The sequence below is a fragment of the Astyanax mexicanus genome, chromosome 15 (genome assembly GCF_023375975.1).
Source record: "Astyanax mexicanus isolate ESR-SI-001 chromosome 15, AstMex3_surface, whole genome shotgun sequence".
NCBI classification, from domain to species: domain Eukaryota; kingdom Metazoa; phylum Chordata; class Actinopteri; order Characiformes; family Acestrorhamphidae; genus Astyanax; species Astyanax mexicanus.
Genome location: NC_064422.1, coordinates 18,708,214 through 18,720,943, shown reverse-complemented (window position 1 = coordinate 18,720,943; position 12,730 = coordinate 18,708,214). Strand labels below are relative to the sequence as shown.

Genomic DNA, 12,730 nt, shown 5'->3' with positions numbered 1-12,730 from the left:
ATATTATAAAGTCCAATGTGAGCACAGAAGTTGGAACTGTAAGCCCGGTGTTGCTATGACATTGATTCCCATGATAAGCGTGCGCTTCCAATCACAACCCTGTCGTACATTAGAGCTATTTTTTACTTCAAAACACACCAAAGAAAGAGTGCACGTCAATAACGCTGTTCGGAGTCAAAAATAACTCCACTACCGCTTACAGAAAAACTTGCTCACGCCAAGATTTCCATTAGTTTGTGACTCACTGTCAGTCTTTCAGCTTCGGTACATGTGATGTGTGCATGCGAGCATGTGACCTTTTCGTTCATTACCACCATTGATATAAACCTGTGCTATAGAAAGAGGAAAAGGAGCGTGCTGAAGGAGAGGGGCAGGACCTTGAGAGTGAAAGCTTGTGTATAAGAAATGAGTGGGCTTGGAGGAGGAGGTCACTTTAACAGTATGTTATCAGGGGCTGACTGACATTTACTTTGACAGATGCTAATTTTTATGGAGAGGAAACAATGAAAGCAGTAAAAAAACTTATTTTTTTTTTTATCACAACATTGCCTACACTTCCCAGAATTCTATAATGGCAAGATTAGTTTAATGTGAGGAGGTGGGCTAAAGCCAGGTGAACACTGTGCGTTTGGACAGTTTCTTGTGTACGAACAACGTCTGCGATACATATGCGCTTGGTTAAGCAGAACATGCTGAGAAAGTGCAAAGCTTTGCTAACTTGTGCCCTGTTTTGCGTTGAAATTCCATGTTAAAAAAATATATTAAAAAATGTATTTAAAAAAAAATAATTCATATATGAACTCGCAGGAGGCCGAGACGATGTGGACTCTACGGTTTGTCCTTTTTTAAAAAGGGAATTTTAGGTCCGCTGCTACTGCAGTGTACACGTGAGTAGGAGTGTCCGAAGCATTGTCCACTCACTATGCGTTTTCTATTCAGTAATGTGGATTTTGTCTGCTGGTTAATTAAATATCCAGTATCAGTATACAACACTCTATGCAATTTACAATACTGGTTTTCCTCTTTTATATCGTCGCTGTCCAATGAAAAACACATCTCTATTTTTGTTAGTTTTTAGTTTACTATATAATTTGAACAGACAAACTGTCTCTCACACTGTGACAAAATTTCTTGATTAACGGACCAACACAAATACTTTAAAACGACCTAAAATAAACTCTTTTTACATTTACTTTCATTGAAGATTTAGAAGGTTTTTTCTCTCTCCTGTAAAGTTGCTGTTTTTGAGATAAGTGTTTTTCATCAGACAGCGACAATATTTCATATAATTTAATTTCAAATTTTTATCTTCTTTTCTGCCCAAATTATACGGCCAATTACCCAACCCAATCATTAGGACTCCTATCACTAGTGATGCCCCAACACACCAGGAGGGTGAAGACCAGAACATCCTTCGACCCATATGAAGTCAGCCACCGCCTCTTTTTAAACTGTTGCTGATAGCAGTAGCATTGCTGAGTAGCATCACATCGCACATGGAGCAAAGTGCAGCGACTCGGTTCTGATACATCAGCTCACAGACGCAGCCTTGTGCTGATCGACATCACCCTTTGGAGTGATGTGGGGAGAGAACACCATCTACCACCCATGGAGAGCAAGACCAATTGTACTCACTCAGGGCTCCGGTAGCCGATAGCAAGCTACACAAACAAGATTCGAACCAGCGCCCATTCTTGGTTGTTTTAGTTCGGTGGAGGAGCGGAATTAGGCTGTTCCTCATGAATATGATTCCTCTGATTGGCTAACAGCACTGTGACACTCCCTCCACAGCTCAAGAAAGGCAAGCCCATGAATCCTAATTTACAAGTTAACATCAGTCCGGGGGCTTTTTCTGATTCTCTTATTTTTCTGTCTATTTCCTTTTATTGGTTAATGTATGCAATGGGGGTTTTATGTGCAGAATAAATATGCAACTTAAAGAGACCCTTTATTTAAAAAAAAAAAACAGGAACTAAATGTTTTTTTTTTAGCAAAATTACCTCATTAAGTAACGGGCCTAGTCACGTATTAGCTGTTTTATTTAGAGATGCAAACAGGGCATCGCTACTGCCAAGGTCAGAAGATAGATTACTTTAATGTATGATGAAATACGGCTTAAATCTCATAAATAACTCACATTTTTAAGATTGATAGTGCTAGATTATACTTAATTCGTTCACATCCAACATCTAACATACTCAAAACTAGGTATGTTCGTATCCAACCCGGTTAGTTAGAATCAAGATATATATTAATGGATTTCATTTCAGCAATATTAACCCCAATCCAGCTTAAGTCTCTGTTTTACAGACAGAAAAACCCAACCCTTTTTTGTTTTTTTAACCCAACAATAATGCTAACACACTAAAGAAACCCTTAATAAAGCATATTAACCTATTTTAAAATGTTAATATTAGTAGTACTGCAGTTTTACACAGCATAAATGGCAATATATATGTCTTCCTTGCTAAAAAAAAATAAAAATAAAAAAAAATAAACAAACAGCAAACAACTCTAATATGACATTAGCTGCAGAAGCACAAGCCTGTTCTGTGGCTTTTCAATGTTAAATCATACAAAGCCATCAAAGAGAAGCTAAGCATTTAAGTCTACAGAGGGAATTTATTCATATTTATGCACTACAACTTAATTTAAAACTGAAAGAAAAATGTCTTTTTTGAAAGGAAGCATTTAGAGCTAGGGAACTTTATAAAAATAAAAAAAACTGTTACAGAATGTTCTATTCGTATTTTGCTTTGTGGCCATAAATAACACAGAGGGTTTACACATATCAAACTGGACTGAAAGAAGGTCCCATGAGCTTCCACTTATTTCGCAAAACCTTCAGATGAGACGGAGCTGCAGAGATGGTTCTATCAGCGCGAGAAGTCCAGCATTGCAACATGTGCATCTGCATCTCATCTAAAGAGCATATAAACACACGCCGGTGCCAATACTGCACAGAGCAGTGATGGACTAATTCATTTCACAGCTTAGAGGAAGTAGCCTCTCAGTAGATCAATCCAGCTGTTGAGGGGCATGTTGGACATGCTAACTGGACAAGATGGTGATGTATTATTCACTAGCTTGGGGAGGGCAGCTCAGGCACTGGCCGGCCAAGTCCAGACGAACAGCTCTAGCCATTATCCCAGAGCGGAACAGCCTAACAGCGATACAGAACCGGGTTCTCCGTCCTCGGTTCACCTGCATACTCAACACTTCCTAAACCAGAGTTTATTAGAAAAAATATATATATACTTCATCACTGGCCACTTTATTAGAAACCTCTATATTATACCTCATCTCATTGGCCACTTTATTAGAAACACCTTACTTTATACTTGCACTTACAGGCCACTTTATTAGAAACACCTTACTTTATACTTTCGTTCACTGGTCACTTTATTAGAAACACCTGGCTTTACACTTCCAATCACTGGCCAATTTACTAGAAACACCTTACTTCATACTTCCACTCACTGGCCACTTTATTAGAAACACCTAATTCTTCCCTCATCTCACTGGCCACTTTATTAGAAACACCTGCTTTTCACTTCCACTCACTGGCCACTTTATTAGAAACACCTAATTCTTACGCAGATCACTGGCCACTTTATTAGAAACACCCAATTCTTACATCAGATCACTGGCCACTTTATTAGAAACACCTAATTCTTACCTCATCTCACTGGCCACTTTATTAGAAACGCCTAATTCTTGATCACCAATTAGGAACCACACCCTTTGCTTTCACATACTAGCCAATTTATTAGAATGTTCTACTTCATATTCACATTTATTGGACACTTTATTAGAAACCCCTTACATATTGCTTCCACCCACTGGACACTTTATTAGAAACATTAAGAACTTCATGTATTAATGGTTAGTTTCTGACCACATGACTGCTGACAACCACATATGAGGGTGGTGGATCACTCTCAGCCCAGGGGACCACTGACACGGTAATAACTGGCATGACATGGTAGTGTGTTTGTGTGTGTGTGTGTGTGTGTGTGTGTAAGCTCAGATCAGAGAGAGCTTGATGAGAGTCACTCACTCCTCAAAACCCTTAAAGAAACTGACCTCTGATTAAAGTCTAGAGGATCATCAACACAAACTGTGCATAGCTGTGTTAGCAGATGGGCTGCAGTCTCTGTATACTGTATACCAGCCAGGTGGAGCTACCAGAGATTTCTAATGAAGTGGATGTATATTTCCGTTTATATTTTGGCTTAATTAACTGTAGTGATGAAACAAAAATAAAGTTGTTAACTAGGGGGAAAAAGTTGAACAAGTCATTCCCGGTATAAGAACGATGTTAAACATAAATATTTCATTCTCAGTTTTTTTTGTAGCCTCCCAGATTCATCAGCGCTTGAGAAATGCCTGCGTTATCTTCCTCCGAACAGCCCATTCCCCTCCCCATCTGGCCCCACCATTCGTTATTCAGGATAATGAGGTCTGTGCTCAGCCACTCAGCATGATCTCTATTCCCATATGGCTCCGACATATTTAACACTGGTTCATACCAGCTGAGGGACACAACCTATAACACCAATTTACTTTCCATTCATTTGTGTCCGGCTTAGTTACTTAGTTAAAAGCACTCGACGCACTTAAATGCAAGACCCAGAAACCATGTATGACTTCTTGTTCTTCTGTATAGTGGTCATATCTTCAGATTTAAAAGGGTCTATGCATTAGTCAGGCTTTTCAGTACAGCTTGTGCAGTACAGGCCTGTCACGATAATTATTTTATTATTGCATCGACTTATTGTACAATATAATGGACATGACCTCCATGATTCTGCTGACCTAGATTCAGTATCGTCCAATTTGTTTTAGGGTTGTTTCAGGGTCACTTAAAAGTATAGAACTGCATTATTTTGCTATATGTTATTGAAATTTTAATAGCATAAAATGCAATGTCCTTAATTGGTTTTAAAATACAATTATATTGTTGTGAAACATGGTGGTGGTAGTGTCATTTTTCTGACACAGGCCACTGTAGAAACAGACTGAATCTTTCACTTACTGGCAACTTTATTAGAAACATCTACTTCATACCCCCTAATCTCACTGGCCACTTTATTAGAAACATCTACTTTATACCTCCTCATCTCACTGGCCACTTTATTAGAAACATCTACTTTATACCACTGGCCACTTTACTCTGTGGTGGCCAATCCATGTGTGGAAATAATATCATGCTTACTGAAGCATTCTTTCTTAGCGGCTCTGAGTGGTCCAGCAGACTAAGGCACTGCCACTATGACAAGGAGATCGGCAGTTCGAATCCTGTTCATGTAGCTTGCCATCGGCTACTGGTCCTAAGAAAGCACAATTGGCCTTGCTCTCTCTGGGTGGGTAAATGGTGCTCTCTCCCTACATCAATCCAACGGGTGATGTCGATCAGCACGAGTCGCTGCACTGCTAAGCGGCAATAAAAAGAGCCGGTGGCTGACTTCACATATATCAGAGGAGGCATGTGTTAGTCTTCACCCTCCTGGTGTGTTGGGGAATAACTAGTGATAGGGGGAGTCCTAATGAATGGGTTGGGTAATTGGCCGCGTAAATTATGAGAAAATGGGATAAAAATATTGGGGGGGGGGGGGGGTATTTTCTACTTAACGAGAAAATAGAAAACATGGTCACAGAGCATGAACTTAGATACCTTTTTTTAATCACTTGACAGCACTGATTATTAAGTTCACAATCTTACAGCACTGTATATAAATATGATCACTGCTCTCAAAGCCAGATACTAATGCAGATACTAACCTTTGTTTTAAGAATGAGGAAATAAAAAATATAATAATAAAATAAATTAAAAAAAAAAAAAAAAAAAAAAAAACACCTGCACACTTGTGACTAGCATATAATTGAGAATATTGCAGTCCCACTGGAGCAAGTGGGAAATGTTTGATACTAAACACATAAGCTGTGAGTTCACAAATCACATAATTGGCTACAACGTCTGTGATGACTAGGACTAAAAATAATCAGAAAAGGGAGGAAAAAAAAAACAAGGTTATTTTGCACCTGTGAAACTGTGCGTTCTCACTCCCTATTAATTACTCCCTAAACGTCCAAGAATACTGTCAGCCTGTGGGACCATGACTAAGGGGACCCAAAAAAAAAATCTAGCATTTCATTATCACGCCTCTTTCAACTCTAAAGTTAAATAAACCAATAAAAGAAGCTTTAGATTCACACCGGCTAATTACTATACAGTTTAATGTAAGAATGTGAATAAAAACTTCTCTGTGGACTGAAGAGGAATATCAATACAGGCCTGCAAGTCTCCCGTGGCTTCGTCTAACCTGCCAATCAGCAAATGAAAAGATGAAAGGCTTTGCCCTGCTCTTTCTCTGTGTTTCTGTGTGCGGCTGGGCCTCCACTCTCGTTTAATAATAGCTATATGTAATTAGCGTAGCATCAGGCCGAGCACTCGGAGGCATGGGGAGCCTTCACCTACGAGTCAATACTACTGGCAGCATCCAGCCAGCTAATTACCAGTTGTCATGGAGAATTTCAGCCTTTAAACGAGGGAATGGGCAAAACGTGGAGGGAGGAAAGAAAATATCAGAATACAAATTAACAATAAATTAGAGCGAGACCGACAGAGCAAGGAAAACAGACAGAACAAGAGAGAGAGAGAGAGAGAGAGAGAGATAAACAGTGTATGCCCATCATGATTCTGAGATTCTGACCTGGTGAGGAACTCCACCACAGCATCTCCGAGAAACTCTAACCGCTCATTATGATTAATCCTGTCAGAGAGAGACAGACACAGACTTCTTAATAACTCAAACAAAGAAATACACACAAACACACACACACACACAGACTGATATCACAGCACTAAAAAGGGGTGGGAAGGTGTCGTAAGTTTAAAGCGGTCCTTAAAATGTCAACACAATATTGTCACTGTCCAATAAAAAACAAGAATCTCCAAAACAGCAACTTTACAGAAAAAACATCTTAACTTTCAATGGAAGTCAATCTCTCTCTCTCTCTCTCTCTCTCTATATATATATATATATATATATACATACACACACACACACACACACACACACACACACCATTCATACCACTTCAGTTCTGAATCAGTTTCTCTGATTTTGCTGTTTACAGGTCTATGTTTGAGTAAAATGAACATTGTTGTTTTATTCTGTAAATTTCTCTAAATGACTCTAAATGAATTTGGGAGAATATATTTTGGGAGAATTTATTTACTAAAATGGCTGAAATAACAAAAAAAGATACAGAGCTTTCAGACCTCAAACAATGCAAAGAAAACATTATATCTGCTGGAATAACTCTGGTGTTTAATCACAGTTTTCATGCATCTTGGCATCATGTTCTCCTCCACCAGTCTTACACACTGCTTTTGGTTAACTTTATGCCACCTATGGTACAAAAATTGAAGCAGTTCAGTTTGGTTTGATGGCGTGTGATCATCCATCTTCCTCTTGATTATATTCCAGATGTTTTCAATTTAGTAAAATCAAGAAACTCTTATTCTTTTCCAGAGCTGTACATATATTTTTGTATTTCCTATAACAAATTTTTGTTATAGGAAATACAATATTTTAATCAGTATTACAAAGATTTTAATCAGTATTACTTAGACACACAATAGTAGTATTTTCTTTTTAAGATTACCATGAAAACAAGGCAAATTTGTTAGAATTTGAACCCTATACACATTTCCCGCTTTAAGCTTTAATCATCATTTGGAAGTATTGTTGATATTAAATTCAATATAATTTCTTAATGTATTATATATTTTTATTGTTTAAAAATGAGAAAAAATACAACTTACAAACAACTGTCCTACAATAAAAAATTAAAAATAATGTGGCTTACTTTTTGTATGTTAAATGTACGTTAAATGCTAGGGATGCACCGATGTAAGATTTCTGGGCTGATGCCGATATTTAATCCCTACATATGTCTGCCGATATTAATTTATAACTTAGAGAAAGACTTTAGAAACAAATAACATAATATAACATAACATATGTATACATTGCACCAGCTGTTTGCAAACAACAAAAATAAAGATTTATCCTGGGATTTTTGTTTGTTTTGTAGCTTAAATCAATGGATTACAAAATTATATAAGTGTATCATAATTTCACAGTGCATCCTATTATTGCTCTGTTTTTTTATGTGCAATATTGAACTCAGCAGCACAAAGAATCATACAAAACATTAAACGTACAGCATAGCACCCCCAGCGAGTGATAGCAATTATGTTTAAAAGGGTATATTAGTTTAATGTAGAAGGTAAAAATTCTAATAAAATTACATATTATAATTCTCAATGTGAACAGAAAAATCAAAAACGCACGCATACATTAAAGAGAATGATGTACATAACTCACCTGGATGGGGCGGGGTCATCCTGGCCCAGTCGTGACATGATGTTAATGAGTGTGTTAATTCCTGACAAGAATGACAGAAAAACACACCAAAATAAATACAAAAAATAATTCTAATCAAATACATGAATGAAAAAATAAAATTATCAACTAAATTATTATGACTAATATTTGTCTGGTAATCTGATAAGTAAATGATTGTCTATAAAAAAAATGGACCACACAAAATGAAAAACCTTTACATCAAGTTCAGCTGAGGGTTTAAAATGTGGTTTTGTAATCATTTACCATCATCATTATGATTTCTTTGAGAGAACATGAAGCGTGTGTAGTTTATCTAGCTGGTATGAGGTTAGCCACTTAGTTAGCAACTCCAATATGTGCATTAGCTGCCTAGATTAGCTAGCTAATTTAAAAAAAGCGTCAATTTGCATGCGTACCTTTCTTCCTCATGTACATATGATGGACCTTCCTGTCACCGTATTTGGGTTGACGGATGCCACAGTTAGACAGAGAGTTGCGGGCATGGTCAGGGTTCATGCCAAAATTCAGGTGATGACTGGGGTGGGTCATAGCCAGCTGAGGAGAGAGTGGTGAAACAAAGCGCCCAGTATCACTTGTCATGCTCTGTATCGTGTTACTCGGTTTACTATTGCATTTTTTGCCCCTGAAATCCTTTCATTTGCCCAAAAATCGTCAGTGCACCTTATAATCCAGTGCGCCTTATGTGTACATTTTACTATACAAGTTGTAAGGAGCGGTAAAGACACTCAGATGATGTACAGCTTTATACACAAGTGTCAGTTTAGTTCTTTAGCACCAGAGCTGGGGTAGCGTTAGCATTTGCCGCTTACCGCTATTTCCCCATTCAGAGGTGACTATTATCACTACAGGCCTGCTGCTAAACCCGGCTAGCACTGCTGGAGCAGCAATAGCATTATCCGCTAACCGCAATAGATTAGGTTTTCTGCTGTTCAAAGGTGAGTATATCGGACTGTAGTCTGCATGTTTACCGTGTTAAAACAAGCTACGTGAGACAAACTAATATCGCTAGCGGTTAGCTGCCAATGCTAATGCTCCAGCCTTAGTGCTGAAGAAATTTGGGAATCTCAGCTTACTGTAAATAAACGGAAGCGCTTTACTCAACCAAAAACAGTTTTCAGAGGAGAAATCTGGGTAGATTAACGTCCTTTTTTATTACAGTATTGTTACCTTAACTTAGCTTTACTTAAATTCACCACCCAGCGGCGAGACCTGCTGAATTAGAAGTTCCTTACAGTGTCTCTTAAAAAGTTTCCATACAATCCTGTGCACCTTATGTATACAAATAGAACAGAAAATAGGAGTTTATAGATGTGTGCCTTATAATCCGGTGCGTCTTATAGTGCGACGTATACAATACTACTTCACAAACTGAGCTAAAAATCTGAAAGAGCCGTACAGAGCAAGGACAGTAAATGTTAGCTAAGCTAACATAGCCATGGATGCTTTTTTTGTGTAAATTTAAGCAGAAGAAGACAATATATAAAAAATATGGATCCTAAAGAAATCAAAGCTCCTTCAAGGTTTTTCAGCACTTGGTTTGACTGCACTTATTTTTCCTTTTCACTGGAAAGTTTCACCGCTTTCCGTGCTTCCCTAGTGTAGATTTAAGGTCTCTGTAAAACACGGAATTAACCAGGAATCTGATTTAAACTTAGTTACTTACACAAGATAGCTATTGCTAACTAGCTCTGTAAACAGAGCTGTTAGCTCCTCCTTAGCTAATGAGACAGTGTTGGCTCTGCTCCAGCCCGGGTTCAGCTCTGCCTGTGTCACTGGTTGACATAGACACCGTAACGTCTCTCTGATCAACTCGTATTTCTGAGGATTTTCTCTTACTAGCTACTGCAGACAATGGAGGCTGAAGAACAGTTTCATATGCAGCATCCATATACAACTCAGAAAAACCTATAGTATTATACAAGGAACAAGAAAAAGTGGATTTTAGCAGAAGGAGACCTTTAAAATGTGCAGATCGAAGTGGAGGGAGGAGGAAGGGATCGTAAAACAGTAAGGCAGGTGTAACGTTTTCTTACATTTCTTTTATTTCTTCTGTGAGATCAGGTTATAGTGTATTGCTGGGAGTAGTGCACCTGCTCGTCTTCATTTTGCGGTTTATGAACACTTGTGACGCAATTCTAATTATTTCCTAAAATATCCTGAAGAAATTAGGTGTTTTTTTTTTTTTTGCTCATCAATTTCTCATCAAAAATCATTTATTTTGAATGCACCGTTTTTGGAATGTCACAAAAAGCAAAACATTTACATGCATCTGCGTATACTTTACAGTAAGGGTAAAAAATAACAGTATGACAATGACAGTAATAAACACTGATTAAAGGTTAAGTGTTGCAAATAATTATTCATTGATACTTGTTGGTACATCATTTAAGCAATAATACACAAGAGGGAGTGCTATGAGGTGTAATTACATGTTATAGCACAAACATCAAGTGTATTATTGTGATTGATTTGTGATATTGGAACTGAGGTACAAAGATTTTGATTTAAAGAGAACAAAAAAAATGATATGTTTAGTCACAAAAACTCTGCGAGTTTAAATAGTTCCATTGCTGCTCTGCTTGGCTTGGTTACCTGTATGTGGTGGAGTAATACGCGGATAGCGTCGGTTACAGTGCATTACCAGCTGATAATGGCACTCAAAGAACACCTCTCAGCCAATCACATTGCAGGGCTGTAAATAATTGTGGTATAATAAACAGCATTACAGCAATTACAGCATTCTTAAGCATTGCCTTTCAGTAATTATTAATAAATTGAGTCATTAGTTAAGAAAAATGTATTAATTAATGACAATAACTAGTCGAGACATTCTGTTGTTAGCACTGTTAATGACCTTATAGTATTTTAATTGACAGAATTTTAGTTTGCTGACCTGTATAAGACAATAGGTAAAAATGCTGGTAACACACTATCCTTAAAAGTACAGTTCCAAAATCAGCCTCTTTAAATTTATGAAGAAAACCAGTTTGGAAAATGGTGATGAAAAGAAACCAGTCACATGAAACCCTTCATTACAGGATCTCAGGGTGGGAGAAAAGCAGAGGATACGGACTATTAAATAAATCTGACTTTGCACAACACTGCCTGACCTGAAATAAATTCAGCTAACTTTCAGAACTAAATTAAAGGAGCACTGGCAACATCTGCGCTGACGTGCTGCTGTGTTGAAATGTGGATGCAGGTCAGGTCACTCCTCCAGAGGTAATAGAATATAATAAAAGTGCAATACGTTTCAACACACTCTCCTCGGCTTTGTTTCACAAATCCAATCTCTGCGGACGCTGGAACCGAACCGGACGCCCAGAGAGAGGGGTGGAAACCTCATTACTAATCCAACTCCCTCTGCTGCTGCTGCTCACCTTAAACCTGTTCTTTTTCATTTTATGACACTGTACACTAAAATCAATTTCAAGCTCCAGTGAAATATTCATTTAAAAAAATGTCAGCATTTAATACTTATAAAAATGACATACGATTTTTTTATTCTTCTTTAAAAGGGCCTTCTCTCATACTGAAACATATTTAAGTGTCTTTGTGCAAGCATTCACCCTCAAAAGATACCAGTACTTTTATTAAATTATGAATAAATTATAAAACTTTTCATAGTACACCTTCACAGTAGCGGCGTCAAATAATTTAAGAAATAATTAAATAAAAGAGAAAAAGTTAGATTGGCAAAATTTGATTATATTTATATTAGTGGTGTCAATCACAAAAACGGTTACTGTATTATTCAATAATACAACAATATTCAGTGATTTGAAATTGATTTGAAACTGAATTTAAATGTTGGTAATGCTGGTACTTTTCTGGATTTCTTTAGGAGAGGAAAAATAACAGTGTAATGTAGTGTGCTTGGTGTGTGAGGGAGAGGGGAGGAAGTATAAATCTACTATTTATTAAAAAAAATTATGCGAACACAGTTGCTCTGTACAGAGTTAAGACAACTGGAAAAAAAAACATGTGGATTCTTACACGGTGAAAAAACCCTTTAAGGGTTTAAGTGTAACGTTTAGAAGCTGATAATCTTCTGACAATTTGGGCCTAAAATGTAAAAAAAAAGTCAACTGGTTACAAAACTCTGTTTTTAGATTTAATTGTATTTTTTTTATTTCATTTTTGCGTTTCAGGATTTTAGGAATAATTATTTTGAAAAATAATCATAATAATAAAAAAAAAGTCAATTTTTTTTTCATTTTTGCATTTCAAATTTTCAGGAAAAAATATGAAAATGATTTTTTTTAATTTTCCGATTTTATTTTATTTAT

General features: G+C 37.0%; 1 protein-coding gene across 2 annotated transcripts in view; it reads right to left on the bottom strand.

Annotated features, from left to right (window-relative positions):
• Positions 1-12,730, bottom strand: part of drosha (drosha ribonuclease III) — a 220,371-nt gene that overhangs the window by 157,921 nt on the left and 49,720 nt on the right. For both annotated transcript variants that reach the window (XM_022666045.2, XM_022666046.2), the window contains exons 17-19: positions 8,837-8,975; positions 8,400-8,460; positions 6,717-6,776 (exon numbers count right to left, since the gene is read on the bottom strand). In XM_022666045.2, the coding sequence (XP_022521766.2) occupies positions 6,717-6,776; positions 8,400-8,460; positions 8,837-8,975 (260 nt within the window). The remainder of the gene's footprint in view (positions 1-6,716; positions 6,777-8,399; positions 8,461-8,836; positions 8,976-12,730) is intronic.